Raw genomic sequence first — 24,443 nt, forward strand, 5'->3', positions numbered from 1 at the left:
GACATGGAAAGAAAATACGTTTGTGTGCATGAGCCCTTAATCTGTATAGTTCCAAAACTTAGGGGCTCAAATCTTTATATTATATGAAACACTAATCCTTTAAAAAAATTACAGAATTTGAGATGCAGATGCTGCAGAACCTCTTTTCTGAAAAGTAAGGAAGAGATTCCTGTCCACCGGTGATTGCTTGGATAAGGCCTCATCCTTCTCATAAGAAGCGCTAATTAAGAATGATAGGAATAGCTCACTCCTATGTGGTCAAGAAATAGGTGCTCTAGTCCCATACACTGTTTCACCCTTACAGGAGGAAGTTTTACAAAATATATTAAGAATTTGGACTGGCACTCTAAAGGTACTTTCACACTTGCGGCAGGACGGATCCGACATGCTGTTCACCACGTCGGATCCGTCCTGCGGCTATTTCGCCGGGCCGCCGCTCTGTCCCCATTGACTATAATGGGGGCTGAGCTCCGGCGCAGCACGGCGGTGCACGGTGAAAGCCGCCGGACTAAAATGACTGCATGTTCACGTGGTGAACAGCATGTCGGATCCGTCCTGCCGCAAGTGTGAAACTAGCCTAAATGTGTCTATAAATGTATCACTACTATAGTGCGTTAAAGGGTCATAAACATTTAATAACAATTGGTTTAAAAAACACAATAAAAAACACAATAAAAAGATATATTGATGGGCATACAATAATCTGTGCCTTAAGCAAATGAAACCACTCGGAATCTGTGCATTCAAAGTTCCTTGAGATAATATTAAAATGGTTCAAATATCTGTATTATACTCATGAGAGTAGGAGATGCATCTCCTATGAATGAAAATCCACTTGTTATCGCATAGTTGTGAGAAAAAGTCTTCCCATGTAATTGCGTCTTTTGAGACGGATCCTTGGTTTTTATATAGTCCGAGTTTTATGACAATAAACGTCCGGACCCAATTTCCACAGATGGTTGTATATAAAAGTGATATCACACTGGATGTAGATAGGTAAATAGGTCTTACCTTCTCTTTTCAGATCTCGGCTCGATTACATACCCGATATTAGTTTCGCTACCGTATTCGTTATCCCAACACACTCGTACAAACGCTGGCGTGTGACGTGGTTTGTGAAGGGATCTCGGCGTGTATCTCGCAGCAGGATATCGTGGGAACTGATGCCGTAAGTCTGATAGGAGTTTTTACTGTATTTGGAGCGCTCCAATTATTCAGATGTTTAGTCAGACTCTGTAGTCATCTGTGTAGAGGCCTCTTCTTGGTGTTGGTCCGATGGGAGTAGTCAGGAAGGGGAAAGAGGTCCCCGAAACGCGTCTGGTGTGAAAGCTGACTACTCCCATCGGACAACACCAAGAAGAGGCCTCTACACAGATGACTCCTGTAAGGGTGAAACAGTGTATAGGACTAGAGCACCTATTCCTTGAACACATAGGAGTGAGCTATTCCTATCATTCTTAATTAGCGTTTGTTTTCTATTCACCTGGAATTGGAATTTAGCTCCTCCAACTGTGATCATGGATGTGTGGAACCATATGGAACACAAGATACAGAAAGTAGATACATTTACATTTGATACTTTAGAAGGGATAGATCTGTCACAAACTAGAGAAAAATCTGTATCTGAGGTTTTTAGAGAATTAGAAAATTTATTGCTGAAACAACTAAGACAATATTGGGAGATTAGATCTTTGAGACAATATTTGAGTCAAAATATGATACCAAAAGGTCTACAATTGACCAAAATACCAGCACAAGATTTATGGAGTGAGGAATTCAACCAGGAATGGGACAGCCTTTTAAATATACAATCACGGCACTAATCGAATTAATTATAAAACGTAGAACACAAATTTTAACCATAACATCAGAGAAAATAAATCAAATCAAGACCAACATGGAACATCTAACGAAAGATGAAATATATAATAGTTGGCAAGAAAAAATATGTAGAAGTCTAGATAAGACAGAACAGGATATAATTTTTTTTAAAAGTAAAAAATTTAGACTTCCTGTTCCGGCGCGCACATGTAAGGAGGTGAGCAGAGAGAGCTCCGTCTCCCCAGACACTAACAGCGGGTGTTGCCGAGACCTGGGGCTTCATCACCCCGACTATACATCTCCCCATCATAGAGGGAGGTAAATGGAGAAGTTTATAGTCCGAAACGGCACCCCGCTGACCAGCTCGCCTCTCCCGCCGCGCGACCTAGGTGAACTCCAGAGAGGCAAGATGGCGGACGCTAGGAAGATGATTACTCGCTCGTCCTCACAAACTTCCCAGCCACAAGATGCGGAGGAGCTAATGCTCACACAGCTGGAAGGGGCTCAACAGGCTGGCGATTTAGAATCTTCTTGCAAAGAAATGGCCATAGAGGTAGCAAAATTATTGGCGCCAGATATAAAGGCCACCCTGGAAGCTACGATCTCCACCTCTCTAAAGCAACTGCAGGCCACAGTTAACCAGCACTCGGAGCAAGTGCAAGAACTTGAACAAAGAATGGGCCTTGTGGAAGACGAGCTGGAGAGAGTTCATACCGAGCTCAGAGACATTACACATTCTAACAAAGCGCTCCGAGACAAAGTTGAGGACCTAGAAAACAGGTCCCGCAGAAGCAATCTGCGTATACTCGGCTTACTGGAGAATATCCCGGCGCATCAATTATCTCGGATCTGCTCAGACGAGCTACCACAGGCACTGGGACTCCAGGCTCCAGCAACAGTCGAGAGAGCGCACAGAGTTGGTCCACCGCAAGATTCTGGTGAATCCGAACCGCAAAGGAGACCTAGAACGACCATAGTTAAGTACCTGAAGTACACAGACAAAGAGGCCGTCCTGTCCAAATATAGAAGACTCAAGCAGCTGCTCAAAATACGTGGCCATCAGATTTTAATCTTTGGGGACTATTCCATGGAGGTCTCCAAGAAAAGGAGAGCCTTCTCACAAATATGCACCCAGCTGGTGAATAAGAAAGTGAAGTTCGCCCTGATTTATCCGGCGGTTCTGAGAGTGTTCAGGGCGGATGGAGGAGTGGACACTTATCTTTCACCCTCGGACGCAGCAGATGCCCTGGAGAGCTGCAATATACCAAGGGACTTAGCCACAAGATCGCCTAACAGTGGAACTGAGTCGCCAAGAGAAAGGCGTTTCGATAAGGCAAGAAGCGCATGGTCAACTGCTCTACCTGTAACATCTCCGAGATGAAGACGAAACCCTGCTTCCAGCCCGGACTGGGGATAACCGCAATGAGTTTTATCTAGTTAGCGGGGAACCTCAGATCTTCAATGTGGTTGGCGACTCACGTCTGTAAAGATCTTAGTAAGAAATCTATGGGGTTTTCTCTTTTCATGTGTTGATCGAGTCTAGTGGAGGGGAGGTTAGTAGGCGAGTTTAATATAATATAATATAATGTTTGCATTATGTCTGGGGGGAGGTGGTCGGAATTAGAAGAAGTGGTTGTAAGAAATGGACTCTGGGCTAGAAGCAGGCAGCAGTCTAACCCAGGTCGGTGCGAAAAAAGAGGAGTCTACAAAAAATTTGCTGCTCTGGTTCAGCGCTCTCAAAGTTCTAAGGGGAGAGAGCGTTTATATGTTTACTCGGGTTATGTTGGAAAGGGAGTTTATGTTTATTATGCCAACTAATTGCTTGATCTGCCATGTCATTAACGGGCTTTATGGGGGGTTGTACGCCGGGAACCGGCCTCCCAGGGGTGCTTCTTCATTACCAACATCATATATCCAGCTCAAATGATCAAATTGGTATCTTGGAATGTCAGAGGGCTGAGGTCCCCTCATAAAACAATAATGGTTCTGCGCCACCTTAAGAGATTGCAGGCTGATATAGCCTTGATTCAGGAGACGCACCTTGGGGAGACTGATTTTTGGCGGATGAAGCGCATGTGGGTGGGACAGGTATATGGATCTCCCTCAGACGGAAGAAAAGCAGGTGTGATGGTGTTAATCCATAAGAATCTTAGATGTGAGGTTCTATCGACAGATGGGGATGATAAAGGTAGACTTTTGAAACTCGACCTAGATACCGATGTAGGTAGGTTAACATTGTTTAATATATATGGACCTAATGCTATGCAAGCTAGTTTTTTTTTCAGAACTGGAAATGAAAGTGACGCAGGAAAGTTGTGACAATATGGTAGTAATGGGAGACCTTAATGCAGTGCATAACATCCAGGAGGACTGCAGGAGAGTAGGGGCAGTGGATGTGCAGAGACGAGGAACTACTGTCCAGAGATTGACACTTAACTCCTTTTTGCAATCCACTGCCCTGAAAGATGTTTGGAGACACCTAAGCCCGACAGAGCGTGAGTTTACACATTTTTCACCCGCTCATCAGTCATGGTCCAGAATAGATTATGCACTTGTCTCACCAGGACTGATGAGGAAGGTGAAGGGAGCAGAGATACTAGATATTCTAATATCAGATCATGCCCCAGTATCCCTTTCCCTTCTGGAAAATATCCCCAGAGGCACAGATTATATTTGGCGCATGCCCAGTTATCTAGCCGCAGATGAAGATTTTCTCCTACAGCTGAAAGGGTGGTGGTGGGAATTTACAGACACTAATAGAGAACACAGAGATAATTATACCCTTTTCTGGGACACAGCCAAAGCAGTGATCAGGGGGCGAGTAATTTCATACGTCGCAGTTAAAAAGAAAAATCTAGCTCAAAAAATGAATACAGCAACAGAGGAGGTGAGACGCACATATACGGCTTTCCTAACTAACCCAACAGAGGCTAATAAAACCCAATGGGTCACGGCTAAGCACAATTATGATTTCTATATTGAACAAAATACAAAACTGACTGGGGATTATAAAAAGTCGCACTTATTCAAGTATGGGAATAAGGCAGGGAAGATGCTATCAAATCTAGCCAGGCCTTATGTGCCTAACACCATTATTAAGAGCCTAATAGATGCGTCAGGACGTAGGGTTACAGACCCGAAAAGTATAGTGGATTGTTTTGGGCAATTCTATACCGCTTTATACAGTCAAACAGAATATGATGCTAAATTAGCAGAGGATCTCATATCTAAGGTCTCGTTACCGCGTCTGACAGATGAAATGCGCGCCCACCTTAATGAGCAGATCACGGAGGACGAGGTTAAATCTACCATTAAATCCCTTGTAGGCGGGAAAGCCCCGGGTCCGGACGGATTTGGAGCAGATTTTTATAAAGGTCTCAAAGAAGAAATCACCCCTTTTTTAACATCGCTCTTCAATAGTTGTCTAGGGGGTCAAGATATCATGAAATCTGGGAACATGGCACATATCAAACTCATCCCCAAACCAGGCAGAGATACGGATCAGCCCGCCTCATACCGACCAATCTCTTTAATTAACCAAGACCTTAAAATACTGACTAAACTATTAACTAATAGATTGGCACAACATATGCCATACCTAATAGGGCCGCACCAGGTAGGTTTCATAAAAAACAGAGCGGCGGTGACTAACATCAGATCGGTTTTGGTGGCGCAGGACTATGTCCATAATGGCCCTGAATGTTTGGGAGGGAGCCCTGCCTTGTTATCTGTCGATGCGGAGAAGGCTTTCGACACTGTAAACTGGAGGTGGTTATGGAGATCTATGACTGCTTTCGGAGTAGAGGGATCTTTTAAATTTTTAGTTGAGAACATCTATCAGAGCCCGCAGGCTCAGGTTAGCTTGCCCGGCTTTCTGTCGGCCCCTTTCCGGCTTGGCAGAGGTACAAGGCAGGGCTGCCCTTTGTCTCCCCCCTTGTTCAATCTGGCTCTAGAACCCCTGGTGCAATACCTGATTCAGTCGGACACTTTTAAAGGGATCCGGATAGGTAAGAAAGAACTTAAACTGGTTTGCTTTGCAGACGACATATTGCTATTTATAAACTCCCCGCATCTATGCCTTAAAAAAATATTAGACACCTTTGAGTATTTTGGGGGAACCACGGGATATAAAATAAATGTAACTAAGAGCCAATTACTATTCTTAACTAAGGAGAGGTCTCAAGTCCAACTGGAGCGAGACCTTTGCAATGTTGAAGTGGTACCACAATATCTAACATATCTAGGTATCAAAGTAGGGCGTCACCCATCCTCGCTGTATAAACTAAATTATGATCCCCTAATAAGGAAAATAGAAACGGAGCTAGATAAATGGACTAAATTACCGCTTTCTCTTTTTGGGAGAGCTTACCTTTTAAAAATGGTTAGTTTTGCGAGACTGTTATATCCTATTCAGACCATACCCCTCCTGCTGACACATATTGATGTCAATAGCATCCAAAGAGCGTTTGTGCGGTTCCTTTGGCAGGGAAAACGGCCCAGAATAGCATATGATAAACTTTGCCTCACTAAGTGGGAAGGAGGGCTCCAGATGCCATCCATCAGAAGATATAACTTGGCCTCGCTATTTAGACATGCTAGGGATTGGCTAAAGGGCTCCTCGTATTTCTCCAACACCCCTTTGGAAAGTGAACTGGTCGCACCTTGGGACCTAGTAGCCCTACTACACACAAGAGTCCGAGATCTCCCTAAGCCGTTCAAAGAATATGTAGTCCTGAGAGATACTCTGGCTGCATGGCGAGGTATACGTAAATCATATAAATTACCCATGTACATTACTCCCTATATGTCTTTGTGGAATCTCCCGGCATTTCCGGAGGGTAGGCAATCTGGCCTTTTCAGAGTATGGAAAAGTAAAGGGATCCTCACATTAAAACAATTACTGAATGAAGAAGGAACTGAACTTCTCACGTGGCCTGAGGTCCAATCCAAGTATCAAATCCCAGCCTCCCACTTTCTGTCATATAAACAGATACACTCATTCTGCAGGGCTCAATCAGTAAAACTAGGAGACCCTGAAAGTTTGAACTGGTTTGGGGCCCTGGTGGGAACCCAGGATCACTCACTATTGCCTCGTTTCCACTGAGCGGATCGGTTCGGTACGGTTCGGTACGGTACGCTATTTTGGGTGTTTCCATTATGAAAGCGTGCCATAAAACCGAACCGTACCGCGCCATTCAGGGTCCTGCTTCTCATGTGGGTCCATAGAAAATGGAACGGTACGGTTAGGGCGGAGCTACTGGCGTCACACAGTACTTTCCACTGATTGGTGGTCAGAAAACATCAATGCTGACGTCAAAGCAAAGCGCCAAACAATCACCACGTCGCCTTATTAGTCCATATAAAGGAGAAGGATGCCAGCAAACAACAGCAGGGTCTGGTTATCTGAGGAACTATCTACGTTCTTAGCAATCATCGGCGATGGCGTTATTCAGAGTGAGCTTGATGGATCAGTGAGAAATGAAAAGGTCTATAAAGATATTTCGCAGCGGATGGCAGCCGAGGGATTTGAACGGACGTCGGGCCAGTGTAGGGCAAAGCTTAAAAAGCTTAAAGCACAATATAAAAAAATTAAGGACGCCAACAGCCGTAGTGGAAACTGTCCAACTGCTTGGAGGTGGTACGACGCCATGGACGCCATTTACGGTCATCGGCCAGCAAACCAAGGCAGGGAGGGAGGTCTGGACTCTGCAACTGTAATTCTCGAATCCATGGTAGACCCCTTTGGTAAGTTTTTTTTTTTTTAAAACTTCGCTTAGAATATCGCTCTGCTTACCATTTAAAATATAATATCTAACCATATGTTTATTTTCAGAAACAGTTGATGTACTCTCCACTGATGCATCAAACTTATCAGAAGATGGACCTTCAATGTCTTTCAGCAGCAACAGCAGCAGTATTTCCTCAAGCCAACCACAGAGTAGCCAACCACAGAGTAGCCAACTACAGAGTACTCCCAATGCACCAAGGCACAATGGTAAGACATGATGATAAAAAAGAAATTTTTAACTGTGCATTTTCTTAAACTAAAACAGCAGTGGGGCAGATGTGCAGGAGGTACAGTGTTGGAATAGATAAGAAGGGGGAGATCAGCTGTGGGGGAGATGTGCAGGAGGTATAGTGGTGGAAGAGATGAGAAGGGGGGGATTAGCAGGAGGTACAGTGGTGGAAGAGATAAGAAGGGGGGGATTAGCAGGAGGTATAGTGGTGGAAGAGATGAGAAGGGGGGGATTAGCAGGAGGTACAGTTGTGGAAGAGATAAGAAGGGGGGGATTAGCAGGAGGTACAGTGGTGGAAGAGATGAGAAGGGGGGGATTAGCAGCAGGTACAGTGGTGGAAGAGATGAGAAGGGGGGGATTAGCAGCAGGTACAGTGGTGGAAGAGATGAGAAGGGGGGGATTAGCAGCAGGTACAGTGGTGGAAGAGATGAGAAGGGGGTTCAGCAGTGGGCAGATGAGCAGTGCTGTGTATTGGTGTAGCAGATGAGCAGGGGGAACAGAGGTGTGGCAGTGAATCAGTGTGGGGCAGATGAGAAAGGAGCTTACAGTATTGGTTTGGCAGATGTTACCAAAAGCAATATTTAGGTCTTTTGTATATTACAGGTGAAAGGAGAAGGTTACAGTTGGATCTGCGCACAGTCATGGAGGATATGCGGGCAGCAGAAGAAAGGCAGCTGGAAAGAATGGATAACCTTTCTGAGAGGCGGTTTCAAGCAGTACGTCAGGATGCACAGGAAGCTATGCGCCAGGAGGCAGAAATTGCCCGGCAGCAGATGGAGCAGTTGGCTACCTTCAACCAGGCCTTCCTCGGTGTCCTTGGTCAGCTTGTTCAAGTGATTGGAGCCAATCGTCAACCCAGGTCACCACCCAGACATTAGTGCCTTTCATGCAGCACAGGACCTGTACCCATGTTTACGTTTAAAAATATATAATTAGAGTGGGTTTTAAAGGTTAGATTTTTTTTTTTTTTTAATAGGCTCCTTTGAGCCATCAGCGATCACACAAGATTGGACACATTTGCTCCTTGCTGCACATGGCTTTCTTTGTGCTGCTGCTTTGATTCCCTTCTGCCTCCTTTGCGTTATCACCCCCCTTGGACGGTGGAGCCTGGATTTCAACAAAGGGCACCCCCGATCGCTTAATTTCTTCTCATTTTTGCATTGTAGATGTAATTGCGAATATACTTGGCATTTTTGGTTTACCTTTTCCTTTAATTTCCTTTTTAGATGTTTTTTTTCTTGGTCTGAATTTCTCACTTCCTGTTCCTTCTCAGTAAACCAGACAACATCATCTGAGCTGTGTTTAGTCAGTCAGCACAGCTTATTGAACAGCTTACTGAGGAGGAACAGGAAGTTAGAAATTCATACAAAGAAAACAAAAAAAAAACATTTATTGGAAGTGAAATTGAAGAAAAAAACAACAATGCAATAGCTTAGGGATATGCAATTAGTGGATATCCAACTGTTTCAGAACTACAATTCCCATGTGGCATAGCAAGACTCTGACAGTCACAAGCATGACACCCAGAGGCAAAAGCATGATGGGACTTGTAGTTCTGCAAAACAGCTGGATTTCCGCTAATTGCATATCCCTGCACTAGCTTAATAAAAAACAAACCTTTACAAGCTCTTTATTGTAAACAATGTTTCTACATTATCAAAATTTTGCCTTTACAAAATATGTAGGAAGATGATTTTTTTTGTGGAATAAAAAACAAGAACGACTTCTCTGAGTATGTCTGATTTTATTTAGCATTTAGCAAAAAGTAATTAAAGATTTTAATTATTCACGGTAACAACGTTAACGTTAAGGTGCCTCATCAGAGCCTGACGTATTTCACTGCACTCTTCTTCCATATCCTGTGCTGCTATTACTGGTACTGGCTCTTCTGGAGATGTATTCCAATCCTGGTCAAAGTCTTCTCCATGACTTTCACAAAGATTGTGAAGAGCACAGCACGTTAGGACCATGGATTTGGTTAGTTGTATGTCACTGTCATTCCTCTTCATAAGACACCTCCATCTACCCTTAAGTCTTCCAAACGCATTTTCCACTACAACACGTGCCCTGGATGTTTTCTTGTTGTAGATTTGCTGCTCTGTTGTTAGGCGCCCATTGTCTGGAAATGGTTTCAGGAGCCAATTTTGTAAAGGATAGGCAGAGTCCCCAAGCACATAATAGCCAACATTCACCCCACAAATGTTCTTAGTGCTAACAGGGTACAGGCCTCCCTGGCCAACCCAATCCCAAAATGTTGACAATCGGAGAACCCGAGCATCATGCAAACTCCCAGGCTTTCCTACATTCACATTCCAGAATAGTCCCTTGCCATCCACTACTCCCTGGAGGATGATGGAATGCCAGCCTTTTCGGTTGAAGTAGTCAGTGTGGTATTCTTGTGGTGCTATTATTGGTATGTGTGAGCCATCAATAGCACCAACACACTGTGGAAGGCCCCACCTGTTCTCAAAGTACTCAGCCATGTCTTTGAGCTTTTCCCTGTTAGGAAAATGAACAATTTCAGGCGCTAGCAATGTGCACACAGACTTACAGAAGTCCTGCACACACCGGCACACTGATGATTTGCTGACACCAAAAAGATGACCTATACTCCTGTATTCACTGTTGGTAGCCAGCTTCCACAGTGCAATGGCAATTCTTTTCCTTACAGGCAAACAGGCTCTGAAGTTGGTGCTTTTCTTTTCCATCACTGGACGTAGCTTTGCACAAAGGAATGAGAAGGTTTCCTCTGACATCCTTAAATTCTGCACCCACTGTCTGTGGGTGAATCCTGGGACGGTCACATTCCACCACTCATTGGCACGAGGGAAATCCCAAATCACTGGTCGGCGGCGCTGCTTTGCCAAAAGGAGAAGCATCTGTAAAAAATGCAGTGTGTCAGTGTGTATAGGTCAGTGTGTGTGTCAGTGTGTGTGTGTAGGTCAGTGTATGTGTGTGTATAGGTCAGTGTGAGTGTGTCAGTGTGTATAGGTCAGTGTGTGTATAGGTCAGTGTGAGTGTGTCAGTGTGTATAGGTCAGGGTGTGTGGGTCAGTGTGTGTGTCAGTGTGTGTATAGGTCAGTGTGTGTGTGTCAGTGTGTGTGTGTAGGTCAGTGTGTGTGTAGGTCAGTGTGTGTTTCAGTGTGTCAGTGTATGTGTGTGTGTGTGTTTCAGGTAAGTCAGTCAGTTGTGCTTACCCTATAGCGCTGCCGTCTTTGTCTTAGCAGCACAAATGTATACTTCTCCTCCCGGCTACACATCCAAGCTAAAAGTTTTCTTCTCTTTTCGGCTGTGTTTCTCATTGCCGCTCGCAACCTTCTCTCATACAGTGCGGTATGAATTTTGCCTATTACGAACCAAAAGGCTAGCAGAGAAAAGACGAGCTGCTGAATGACCTCCATTGTTGTTGTTGTTGTTTGGCTGACGCTGAGTGACGCTGCATCACGTTTCTCGTCGCACTAGTGTGACATCATGAGAGGCATTTTTTCTAAAACCTGTATGGCCCCGGCGGTCCGATTTGCAGTGGAAACGCTCACCAGAATAGACCGGACCATTCAAACCCGTTCCATTCTAAACGACCCGAACCGATCCGCTCAGTGGAAACGAGGTATATCTGACCTGTATAGAAGAATGCAGAATATTCTTTCTACCCCATTAGGAGATAAAGTATATAAGAGGTGGGAGGAAGAACTAGGAGAGGATTCAGTCACTCCTAAGTTGAGGGAAGGGATGGAGAAAGTGAGACAAGCAATTACAAGTGAAACCTGGAGGGAGATGCACTTTAGAATCCTTCATAAAGCTACGTACGCCTTTGATCTACCTTATAGGGACGCACCTGCGCATTATTTAAGATGGTGCCCGAAATGTTCACAGCAAAAGGCTAACTTACTACACGGGTTATGGCATTGTACTAGTTTGAAGTCATTGTGGGAGGAATCTGTCGAGTATATCCAACAGGTGTGGGGAATAAGACCGCAACTGTCACCTTTGCATTGCATCTTCCACTATATACCACTGGATGAGAGGGGAGAAATATCCCATTCCACTCATATTAAGGGGGTACACTTGTTCCTTTTAGCAGTGGTAAAAACCATACTCAGACATTGGATATATCCCACAGTTCCTACTTTCCATGAAGCACTGGGGATGATGAAATATGTCATGTATTTGGATAGACTAGATGTAGAGCGTAGCAAAGAGAAATCTGCAAAACAGTTTTTCCACACCTGGGGAAGGTTTATTGCTCATTCATTGACATCAGCAGAAATATCGGAAGTGGTTATGCCTTTCATACATACAAGATGGTACCTAGAAGGGAAACTGAAGGGCACTTTAGGTAAACTTGAGGTGGTTTAGAGGGAGAAAATACTAATATGTAATACTATAATTGCATACGAACATGAAGCACTTTGTCCGGAAGTCTCAACCTGAAATACTGTCATGGCATAGGGAGTTGGGAAACAGTTGGGAGGGAGGGGGAGGATTTGTTGGGGGGGGGGGGGGGTTAAAAATAAAAAATTCGGAGAATGCATATGCTAGTTAACTGCTGGACGGCTGTCTAACATGTTTATGATCTTGCAAGACGATATATATGATGTTCACATGCCTGAGTGCATGGATATTCTATGCAATTTATGTACTTGTATACTGCATATTCTTTTCCGAAATAAAAATTGTTTAAAAAAAAAAAAAAAAAAAAAAAAGGAAAAAATTTAAAAAGTCTGAAAAATTCCACATGCAAGAAACTAAATCAACTGAGACAATACCAATAAATAGAAATCCCACAGAGACAATTTCTACAGACAAACAAAGATATAACATACCAGTGAGAAATCGATATGAAAACTTTACAGAACAACCTTTTTTAGATCGAACCCCACCATTCAGCACGAATAAGAGACAGACGATCTATATCACCAGTACACAAAAAGACTCCACCGAAACATCAATACAATTTGAGACACAACAATGCACAAATAGCACAGATAGAGAACCAGTATCAGCAGAGATACTCACGAACACCGAGATATGTGGAACAACAAACTATAACACCGATACACAAACAACATTATCCGGAACAACAAAGAGAATTAAGAAAACACGGAGAGGAAGGAAGAAGACACAGGGATCACAGAAGGGAAAATTAAATATAGAACAGAATAATATTATAAATTGAAGTAATATAACTCTTACACAAGCACAAATATCACTACTTAATAAAGGACTTAAATTTGCCCCCTCGATGAAACTAAATAAATTTGATACTTACATTGGTATTCAAAAATTTATAAAGAATATTTGCTTAAATGAATATTTTTTAAAAAAAACAATAGTCCCACATATACAAACAATTGAAATTCTCACATACAAATCTAAGAAACAAATCAAAGAAATTTCCCAGAAACTAAATAGGATCAGAATTGTCTAGTTTTCAGAAATGTGTGGAGATAGACTTAAGAAAATTGAAAGAAAAACGATCACACAGAAATAACCTAACTAAGAAGGAGGTACTAGCTATAAGAGAACTACAAGATAAGGAGAATGTGACGATATGCCCCGCATACAAGGGGGGCGCAATAGTAATTTTAGATACTAAAGAATATAATAAGGAATGTCTAAAACACTTATCTGATGCTACTACATATAAAAAAACTCATAGGAGATCCAACTGTCCCCTTTAAAGAAAAATTGCTTGAATATAGCAATAGGGGGCTACAGTTGAGAATCCTAACAAAAACAGAATTCAATTACATTATGGGAACGCCTGGCAGGCTTCCGGTTCTTTATTGCCTACCCAAGGTACATAAGGATCCAGTGAACCCCCCAGGATGTCCCATAGTGTCTGGCATCGGATCGGTGACTGCAAATCTTTCAAAATATATTGATTCATGGCTACAACACCTAGTTAGAAAAACAGAATCATATTTGAAAGACACTACGGAAATTATAGAGACTCTAGAGAAATTGACCGTAGACAACGATTGGATCCTAGCAACATTGTATACACAATCGTTGTACACAGTAATTAACCTTGATCAAGGCATTAAGGCCCTTAGAGCACAACTAGAAAAAGAAGACTTCAAACAAGAACAAATGGAATTTATAACAGAAGGGGTCAGACACATATTAGAACATTACTTCTTTTTTGAGAAGGACTACTACCTCCATACAACGGGGACTGCCATGGGCACCAGGTTTGCCCCCAGTTATGAAAATCTATTTCTAGCATATTGGGAAAATGTATTTATTGATCTCATAAGGGGGGGCAACCTGGTGCTCTGGCGGAGATACATCGATGATGTCCTCCTGATCTGGAAGGGTAATGAAGCTACTTTGCAGTCATTTATTTCTGAATTAAATAACAACTCATACAATTTAATTTTTACAACTAGTATGAATAAAATCGAGACAGAATTCCTAGATTTAAGTATCATCAAAAAAGAAAACAGATACATATGTAGAACCTTTGAAAATCCAACAGCTAGAAATGGATACATACTCTATTCTAGTTGTCATTTACCAAATTGGTTAATGAATGTACCATTTGGACAATTTCGCTGTATAAAGAGAAACTGTACTGAAGATCAACAATTTCAAGAAGAAGCCCAATTATTGAAGGAGAGGTTTATAGAGAAAAAATACCCTAAACAAGCTTTAGAATAAGCACTATCGAAGGTAAAAGAAATACCTAGAGAATCTTTCTTTTAAAAAAAACTTGAGTGTAAAAATAAAAATAATAATAAAAAAGAGGGTTAAGACTTTAGGATAATTTTACCTTTTTCCATACAACACAAACAAATTGAACAAATAATAAATAAACATTGGCACTTTATAACACAGGATAAAACTATTGGACCGTTGTTACCAACAAAACCTCAAATCACCTACACAGGAGCACAAAACCTAGGACTTCAAATTGCACCCTCTATTAAACAAAAACAAAAACACCCTTCGTCCACTCACAATTGGATGAGTTTAAAGGGGTTTTATAGATGTGGAAAATGTCAAGGCTGCAAAACAACAAAATTTCCTAAAAAGACCACTGAAGTAACCTCAACTCAAAACACTTTCTCTATGAACATCAAAAGCTTTTTAAACTGTAACAACTCCAGTGTAATTTACTTAAAGGGGTATTCCCATCTTGCTACTTCATTCTCAACTGCTGCCAGCTAGCTGTTCACTTCCTGGTTTTTCTGCAGCTAAGACTGGGCTGGCTTAGGCAGCTAGAGTGAAGGCCGGCCACACCTCCTTATGACATCACACTGAGAGCTGAGTCCTGCGTGCTCGTTCATGTGAAAAGTATGACTCACCAGCCTGCAGTGTCTGTGAGGGGAATGGTCACTCAGAGAGCCATGTGAAGTGAGCTCAGTGCACAGTTTTACACATAAAATATCTGTCTGATCTTTTACAAACCCATTCTGTGCATCAAAAACTATAATTCCATATTATACATTAGCCCAAAAGCTTGACCAACCCCCACCCCCCAGCACTGATGCAGATTTGTTTCCATTACAGCTGTACTCCAGTGTTGTATAAACCTTACACTATGTATCTTTATAGATGCATATACAGCTCAGCTACATATGTCTTCTCCAGTCCCCTAACATCACTTTCGCTGAATGGCTTCCTATACAGCCCAGCTACATCTTTATTCTACTCCCCCGCTAGCACTGTGTCTGAAAAGCTTCATATACAGCTCTGCTACATCTGTCTGTTTATCTCTTCAACCAGCACTGTGTCAGAACAGCCGCATATTCAACTCTGCTACATCTGTTTCTCTTTCACCAGCATTGATGCTGACCTGCCACATATACAGCTCTGCTACATCTGTTTTTATCTTCAACCAGCACTGTGTCAGAACACCCGCATATTCAGCTCTGCTACATCTGTTTCTCTTTCACCAGCCCCCAAGTGCCTCCATCTTCCCCCAAGTGCCTCCATCTGCCCCATATAGCCGCCCATTAGCCTCATATAGCCGCCCATTAGCCTCATATATCCGCCCATTAGCCTCATATAGCCGCCCATCAGCCCCCAAAGTCGCCCATTAGCCTCATATAGCCGCCCATCAGCCCCCAAAGTCGCCCATTAGCCTCATATAGCCGCCCATCTGCCCCCAAAGCCGCCCATATAGCCTCATATAGCCGCCCATATAGCCTCCATCTGCCCCCAAAGCCCCCCCATATAGCCGCCCATAGGCCTCCATCTGCCCCAAAAGTGACTCCATCTGCCCCCAATCGCATATATAACAAATACTCACCCCGCTGTCTCTCCCACGCTGTCCGCACTCGTCTCTTCCTTCCACGAACTGATCGGCCACCACTAGATCACCAGGGAATGATGTGCGCAGGCGCGGCCCATGGATGCGGCCGGCGAGCGGTGGTCGTATCCATGGGCAGCGACTATAAACAATGCTATATGATTTTTCAATTTTATTTAAAACCTATAGGATTTAGAAAAAGGATTATATTTAGGGAAGGGGGGGTCGGGACAGTTATCCACAGCAGGGGGGGGGGGGGGGTCGGGACAGTTATCCACAGCAGGGGGGGGTCGGAACAGTTATCCACAGCAGGGGGGGGTCGGAACAGTTATCCACAGGGGGGGGGTAGGGACAGTTATCCACAGCGGGGGGGGGGGGGGGGGGATAGTTATCCACAGAAGGGGGGTAGGGACAGTTATCCACAGCAGGGGGGGGGGGGGAGGGACAGAGGGACAGTTATCCACAGGGGGGTAGGGACACTTATCCACAGGAGGGGGGGGTAGGGACAGTTATCTCCACAGCAGGGGGGGTAGGGACAGTTATCCACAGGGGGGGGTAGGGACAGTTATCCACAGCAGGGGGGGTAGGGACAGTTATCCACAGGGGGGGGGTAGGGACAGTTATCCACAGGGGGGGGTAGGGACAGTTATCCACAGCGGGGGGGGGGGGTAGGGATAGTTATCCACAGAAGGGGGGTAGGGACAGTTATCCACAGCAGGGGGGGGGGGTAGGGACAGTTATCCACAGGGGGGGGGGTAGGGACAGTTATCCACAGGGGGGGTAGGGACAGTTATCCACAGGGGGGGGTGGGGGGACAGTTATCCACAGCAGGGGGGTAGGGACAGTTATCCACAGGGGGGGGTAGGGACAGTTATCCACGGGGGGGGGGGGGGGGGTAGGGACAGTTATCCACAGGGGGGGTAGGGCCAGTTATCCACAGCAGGGGGGGGGGGGGGTCGGGCCAGTTATCCACAGCAGGGCAGCTCTCCTCGCCATTCACTGATCCCGGCTGCTCTGCTGAACGCTGACAGCTCCCCTCCCCTCCTCCTCCTGAAGGGGGGGAGGGGTCGGCACAGTAACAGAGCAGCGCAGCCCGTTCTCACCATTCACTGACCCTGGCTGCGCTGCTGAACGCTGACAGCTCCCCTCCTCCACCATCTGAAAGGGGGGCACAGTTACACACAGCAGCGCAGCCCCGTTCTCCTCACCATTCACTGATCGGGGCTGCGTTGCTGAAGGCTGACAGCTCCCCTCCGCCTCCACCATTCTCTCCCTCTATGGCCGCTGCATACAGAGCATCGGCGTGCGCGCTCATGTGATGACTGAGCGGCAGGCAAGAAGAAGAGGAGCTTATGTGCAAGCGCGGCCAAGGGACTCGCTCCAGAGGAAATGGACGTTTCTAGGGGAGACCAAATCAAACACTGGGGTACAATCCACAATATTTGACCTAGAAAGGTAGAAATTTAATAATAGTTTATATTGGCAAAAATGATCATTGGCACATACTTAATGAAATAAAGTATGATCATTAAGATGAGAATACCCCTTTAATTCAATGTCCTTGCCAAAAACAGTATATTGGCAGGACAAAAAGATCTCTGAAAGTAAGAATAAGTGAACATTTGCGAAATATCAAAAATGGATATATGCAACATTCATTATCAAAGCACTTTAAGGAAGCCCATAATCAAGACCCAAAAGGTTTGATTTTTATGGCGTTACAAAAAATAGACAAACATTGGCGAGGGGGAAAACATATAGAAAAGATGTCTAGGGCCGAATTAAGACTGATCTTTGACTTTGGCAGTCTTATTCCTATGGGTCTTAACGCTGAATTGGAAATTTTGGGCTTCCTGTGAGTCATTATGGGCTGCATATCTGTCGTCCGACGGAGAGTCACATGTCTGGCTGTTTATCAGCACTGTGACTCTCCCTTGGAGATAGACATGCACCCCCCTTTCATCATGAATTGAGTACTTTCTAGCTATTTAGGATACTGGAAATTTTATTGGTTCTATTGTGTTCTATTATGGATTTTATTGTGTTTTATGTACCATCAATTGTCAATATCAATTGTTTTTTATTCTTTGATGAACATTTTTATAGAATAATTAGAAATTCCCCTTTTTTGAACCATAGCAATATAATACAGCTTTTCTTTTTATTGGGCAATCAATACCAGTTGTGAGACATATTATATGTGAAAAACGCATAAGTAGCCAAAAAACGCAAGAAAACCGCATACTATGAAAAAGAAGCAGAATCTTCAGTTGTTTAATCCTAACCGTTTTTTTGGTTGATCCGGGCGGTCTATAAATAGTCAGTTCAAAAATGGGATGAGAGCTGCCACTGAGGAAGGGGAAAGAGGTCCCCGAAACGCGTCTGGCGTGAAAGCTGACTACTCCCATCAGACCAACACCAAGAAGAGGCCTCTACACAGATGACTACAGAGTCTGACTAAACATCTGAATAATTGGAGCGCTCCAAATACAGTAAAAACTCCTATCAGACTTACGGCATCAGTTCCCGCGATATCCTGCAGCGAGATACATGCCGAGATCCCTTCACAAACCACGTCACACGCCGGCGTTTGTACGAGCGTGTTGGGATAACGAATACAGCAGCGAAACTAATATCGGGTATGTAATCGAGCCAAGATCTGAAAAGAGAAGGTAAGACCTATTTACCTATCTACATCCAGTGTGATATCACTTTTATATACAACCATCTGTGGAAATTGGGTCCGGACATAAAACTCGGACTATATAAAAACCAAGGATCCGTCTCAAAAGACGCAATTACATGGGAAGACTTTTTCTCACAACTATGCGATAACAAGTGGATTTTCATTCATAGGAGATGCATCTCCTTCTCTCATGAGTATAACAGATATCTGAACCATTTAAATATTATCTCAGGGAACTTTGAATGCACGTATTCTGAGTGGTTTCATTTGCTTAATGCACAGATTATTGTATGCCCATCAATATATCTTTTTATTGTGTTTTTTATTGTGTTTTTTAAACCAATTGTTATTAAATGTTTATGACCATTTAACGCACTATAGTAGTGATACATTTATACACACATTTAGAGTGCCAGTCCAGATTCTTAATATATTTTGTAAAACTTCTCATAAGAAGGTCTGCAGTATATGAGATGTGTACTTTTGTGTTGTGCCCACACTGGTGATTACGAAGGGGTTGTCCGAATTGTAGAGTCCATTTAATTTTGTGGTACGCAGCCATAATACAGCCCCCAAAGTAGTCTATGGGGCCTTACTGGACCCAAGGGCGTATCTAAGCACAAAATTTGGAAACACTGCAAGCAACTTCCCCAAAACCTCTCCTCTCACAGAGAGTCCTACACTGTTCAGGAGGAGGAGTCAAAAGTTTACAAATCAATGGTCGATGAAAGCACATCCCCAGGCCCTTTCCCTTATCAATGCCCCTCCCCAGTGGCGTACATAGAGAAGTAAGGGCCCCATATCAAGGATCAAACCAGGCCCCCACACAGGACAGAAGGGTTTCTGAATAGTTTCTATCTTAACCCTTTTCAATGACCCATTTTCAATGAACATTTTTTCACTGCCTCATTCGCTAAAATTTGTTCCTTTAGAGCAGGCATCTCAAACTCGCGGCCCTCCAGCTGTTGTAAAACTACAACTCCCAGCATGCCCGGACAGCCTACAGGTATCAGCCTACAGCAGGGCATTGTGGGAGTTGTAGTTGCCCTGCTGTAGGCTGATACCTGTAGGCTGTCCGGGCATGCTGGGAGTTGTAGTTTTGCAACAGCTGGAGGGCCGCGAGTTTGAGATGCCTGCTTTAGAGGGTAGAGTCCTAACCAAGTTTTTACCTCTAGTAGAAAAGGACTGGGCCCCATAGCAGTCGCATGGTCTGCCGCTATGGTAGTTACGCCTCTGCCCCTCCCCTTCATCTACATGCAGCAGCTTCCTGATAGTCCCCATCTCTTTTCTTTGAGGGCTTGAGTCCCTGTAGTTTATAATCTTCTCTCCTTACTGCAACCTAATCATCTGTCCACGTACTGACCTTCCACTTACACACAGCAGCAAAATTGAACAGGCAGTGCTGCAGTGTAAAGCATGAGGGAGATACAGAACAGCAGAAATAATTTATATGGAGACAGGACCTCCTATACACAAAGCAGCTAAGCTGCAGTCACTGATCTGCACACTATGGGGACATTGGCTCTACTGGGGACACTAAAAAGGGGCATTTTGTACTGACACACAGAAGGCGCATTGTTTGTACTGGCACACATTTTAAGGGAGCATTTTTTGCACTAGCACGCAATATAATGGGGTAGATTTTGCACTGGCACGCATTATAAGGGGTAATTTATTGCACTGGCATGCATTATAAAGGGGTATTTTTTGTACTGGAAAACATTAGGTGGTATTTTTCTACTGTACTGTACACATTATAAGGAGAATTGTTACTACTATGGGACTATGGGGAACATGATTACTATTATGGGCCCAATGGGGACATTACTACTATTGGGGGCACTGTTAACGCTAAGTGCCATCTGGCAGATCATTTCTATTGGTGTGACTTTAGGGAGCACTATTACTGTGTCGGGCACCCTGGCACAGTATCAGCTTAGCACAATTATTTTTGGGTGACATTATGTTTACACTGTTATTGTCAGGGGCACTATTTGCTGGGTGCAGTTATTTTATAGGGCACTGTGTGCCAATAATTATTGAAGGGGCACTTTCAGTGGGGTACTAGTAATGGGGAGCACAGCAGGCACATGATGGGGTGTTCAGAAGGTGGGAGGATGATGGAAAAGTTGGAAACTAATGTCTGTTTGTCAAACTCTGCAGAGATGAGACATGGCTGAAATAAATCATCATGGCAGTCTGGTCTGAATGGAGAAGATGAGAAAAGAGAACTTCTATATCAGAGGAGACATCACTGGATGTAAGAGGTATGAGGTGCTGTATTACCCTGTACAGTGGCGTAGCGTGGGTTGCCAGCACCCGGGGCAAGCCAAAAATTGCGCCCCCCCCCCTACCCCGGACACGCCCCTTTTAACAGATACTGTAGTAGATCACTAGCAGTCCTATGTAACACCTCAGATAACACTCTGAGTACAGATAATGTAGTAGATGGGTGTGAGGCCCCAGAATTCAGAACACACACAGTGTGACCTGAAATCTGGGACGAGGATGCGGCAGGGTGGGCCATATTCTCAATCTCCTCCCCCAACCCTACCGTGAAACAGATATGTGCATGGACATTATTATTACAGTAGAATACCGCACAGCACCTGTTACATCCAGTGACGTCTCCTGTGATGTAGACTTTCCTCAACGTCGAGATAAGACCGCCATGACACCTTCTTTCAGCCGCTTCTCGTTTCTCCAGAGTTTCACAGAAAAAAATTAATCCTGCTGCCCCCCAATACTGTGCTAGAGCCAGACAGATAGTCCCCCATTCCCCATAATATTATTCCCCCTGTATATTATAGTGGCCCCCTCTTTATTATTATTATAATAATAATAATGGCCCCCTCTTTATTATTAATATAATGGCCCCCTCTTTATTATTAATATAATGGCCCCCTCTTTATTATTAATATAATGGCCCCCTCTTTATTATTATTGTAATGGCCCCCTCTTTATTATTAATGTAATTGCCCCCTCTTTATTATTATTATAATGGCCCCCTCTATTATTATTATTATTATTATTATAATGGCCCCCTCTTTATTATTAATGTAATGGCCCCCTCTTTATTATTAATGTAATGGCCCCCTCTTTATTATTAATGTAATGGCCCCTCTTTATTATTAATGTAATGGCCCCCTCTTTATTATTAATGTAATGGCCCCTCTTTATTATTAATGTAATGGCCCCCTCTTTATTATTAATGTAATGGCCCCTCTTTATTATTAATGTAGTGGCCCCCTCTTTATTATTAATGTAATGGCCCCCTCTTTATTATTATTGTAATGGCCCCTCTTTATTATTATTGTAATGGCCCCCTCTTTATTATTATTATAATGGCCCCCTCTTTATTATTAATGTAATGGCCCCCTCTTTATTATTATTGTAATGGCCCCTCTTTATTATTATTGTAATGGCCCCCTCTTTATTATTATTATAATGGCCCCTCTTTATTATTAATGTAATGGCCCCCTCTTTATTATTAATGTAATGGCCCCCTCTTTATTATTAATGTAATGGCCCCTCTTTATTATTAATGTAGTGGCCCCCTCTTTATTATTAATGTAATGGCCCCCTCTTTATTATTATTATAATGGCCCCTCTTTATTATTATTGTAATGGCCCCTCTTTATTATTATTATAATGGCCCCCTCTTTATTATTATTGTAATGGCCCCCTCTTTATTATTATTGTAATGGCCCCCTCTTTATTATTATTATAATGGCCCCCTCTTTATTATTAATGTAATGGCCCCCTCTTTATTATTAATGTAATGGCCCCCTCTTTATTATTAATGTAATGGCCCCCTCTTTATTATTAATATAATGGCCCCCTCTTTAATAAAGAGGATAGGATATCCTACTGAATGGCATAGTAATAAGAGTGGAGAGGCGGCCATTATATTAATAATAAAGAGGGGGACATTATATTAATAACAAAGAGGGGGACATTATATTAATAACAAAGAGGGGGACATTATATTAATAACAAAGAGGGGGACATTATATTAATAACAAAGAGAGGGACATTACATTAATAATAAAGAGGGAGACATTATAATAATAATAGGGGGCCATTATATTAATAATAATATAGTTCAACTAGATCAACACAGCCTGTTATCAACAGGGATATACCATATAACAAAGAGGGGGACATTATATTAATAACAAAGAGGGGGCCAATACATTATTATTAATATATGTCAACTTAAAGGAGGAGCGGTACTCTATAATATCCATTAAAATAATTTGTTATTTTTATTAAATGACATAACAGACATGTACATAAAGCACATTTACACAAACATGAATGCAGAGACCATACAGAGTGCCATAAAAACTATCCTCATAGGCATCACTAAAATTGCTGCTAATTGGTTGATTATCTAGCTATATGAGAGCTGTGTGAAAACGCCCAGGTCAGCATATGAATATATCAGCTGGCTCTGGATGTGCTCACAGCTATCTGGGCTTAAAGTGCATCAGCATAAATATATAACAGGTCTAGGTGGTATTAAGGTGCTACGGCCGACATGGAATAACTTATAAAGTGCATCTGCAGGTGCTACCATATCTATACTCGCAAGTCAGTCAAAGTCTCTTAGTTCTTACCCTGTATAAAGTAGTGTGTCAATCTGGATGAGTTCTGTTTAGCGTGCTCCTCGACGCACGTTTCGCTTTATTGCTTCATCAGGAGGGGCTGGTTTTCTAATGAATGGTGAGGTCTTTAAATACGGTTGTTGACCAATGGCTCGGTCTGTAAGTGTCATGTGATTCCACTGCCGTCGATTTCTTACGTGGCGCGTCATGCGATGGCTAGATGGGAATTCAGATGGGACTTCCGCCCTCCCGTCTGCGCGATCCAAGCGAGGGCAGAATGCGTCTGACGTCACTAGGATCTTTGCCTGACGGGACGGCGAAAGTCCTCCCACCCACAATCCATGACGCGCTCTGAAATCTCGGTGTGTTTACTGGCATGTACGGAGAGGTAAAAATATCATGTAGGCTGGGTGTAGATGTTAGATTTCCCATTGCTCTATTCATACCATATATTATAGGGTAGTGGCTGTACTTCCTAGGTGTTATATATCAGAGACTTTGATTGATCCGCTACCATACATATGTAGCCCCGCATGATATCACTACATTGACATGACTATCTCATATTTCATATATCACGTGTTAACCCATCCAACATATACAATATAAGTCTAAAAATCCATATAAATAAAGGTGCATAACATCTTCCTAATTATATCATGTTATATATAGTGCACGTGATAGACTACAAGTTGTATATTACTCAAAATATAAATGTGATAACTAATACATATTGGTCAAAATAATATAATTTAATATTTTTTATTCTTATATATATCTACACTTTTTTACATATTTTTTTATAATTATTTTTCTAAAACAATTTTTTATATAAATATATATAGTAAAGTGTCATGTGCATATTTAAACTATATCTACCATACATATATAAAGTGTTAAAGTGCATAATTAATCAATATATTCTTCAGTGACAATACATAAATACAGTGTTACGGTAATATGTGGCACATATACAGGGAGTGCAGAATTATTAGGCAAGTTGTATTTTTGAGGATTAATTTTATTATTGAACAACAACCATATTCTCAATG

The 24,443-nt window shown here is 42.9% G+C and overlaps 2 protein-coding genes across 2 annotated transcripts; one reads left to right on the top strand and one right to left on the bottom strand.

Annotated features, from left to right (window-relative positions):
• The first annotated feature begins 6,977 nt into the window (after positions 1 to 6,977).
• On the top strand, positions 6,978 to 8,716 carry LOC120996612. Its single transcript, XM_040426691.1, has 3 exons — positions 6,978 to 7,566; positions 7,655 to 7,816; positions 8,442 to 8,716. Exons 1-3 carry the CDS (start codon positions 7,194 to 7,196, stop codon positions 8,714 to 8,716), a joined length of 810 nt encoding a protein of 269 aa, XP_040282625.1. The 5' UTR covers positions 6,978 to 7,193.
• Positions 8,717 to 9,616: 900 nt separating this feature from the next.
• LOC120996666 (protein ANTAGONIST OF LIKE HETEROCHROMATIN PROTEIN 1-like) lies at positions 9,617 to 10,594 on the bottom strand. The gene has a single exon (XM_040426784.1). The coding sequence runs from the start codon at positions 10,592 to 10,594 to the stop codon at positions 9,617 to 9,619; it is 978 nt and encodes a 325-aa protein (XP_040282718.1).
• Positions 10,595 to 24,443: the final 13,849 nt, after the last annotated feature.

Source organism: Bufo bufo, chromosome 1, assembly GCF_905171765.1.
Source record: "Bufo bufo chromosome 1, aBufBuf1.1, whole genome shotgun sequence".
Classification (NCBI taxonomy): domain Eukaryota; kingdom Metazoa; phylum Chordata; class Amphibia; order Anura; family Bufonidae; genus Bufo; species Bufo bufo.

What these genes read in the sequence shown, in the direction of transcription:
- LOC120996612 (XM_040426691.1), top strand. Translation starts at nt 7,194, where the DNA reads ATGCCAGCAAACAACAGCAGGGTCTGGTTATCTGAGGAACTATCTACG. An exon ending in ATCCATGGTAGACCCCTTTG is followed by an intron (nt 7,567 to 7,654) that starts GTAAGTTTTTTT and finishes GTTTATTTTCAG; the next exon opens with AAACAGTTGATGTACTCTCC. An exon ending in CAATGCACCAAGGCACAATG is followed by an intron (nt 7,817 to 8,441) that starts GTAAGACATGAT and finishes TGTATATTACAG; the next exon opens with GTGAAAGGAGAAGGTTACAG.
- LOC120996666 (XM_040426784.1), bottom strand. Translation starts at nt 10,594, where the DNA reads ATGTCAGAGGAAACCTTCTCATTCCTTTGTGCAAAGCTACGTCCAGTG.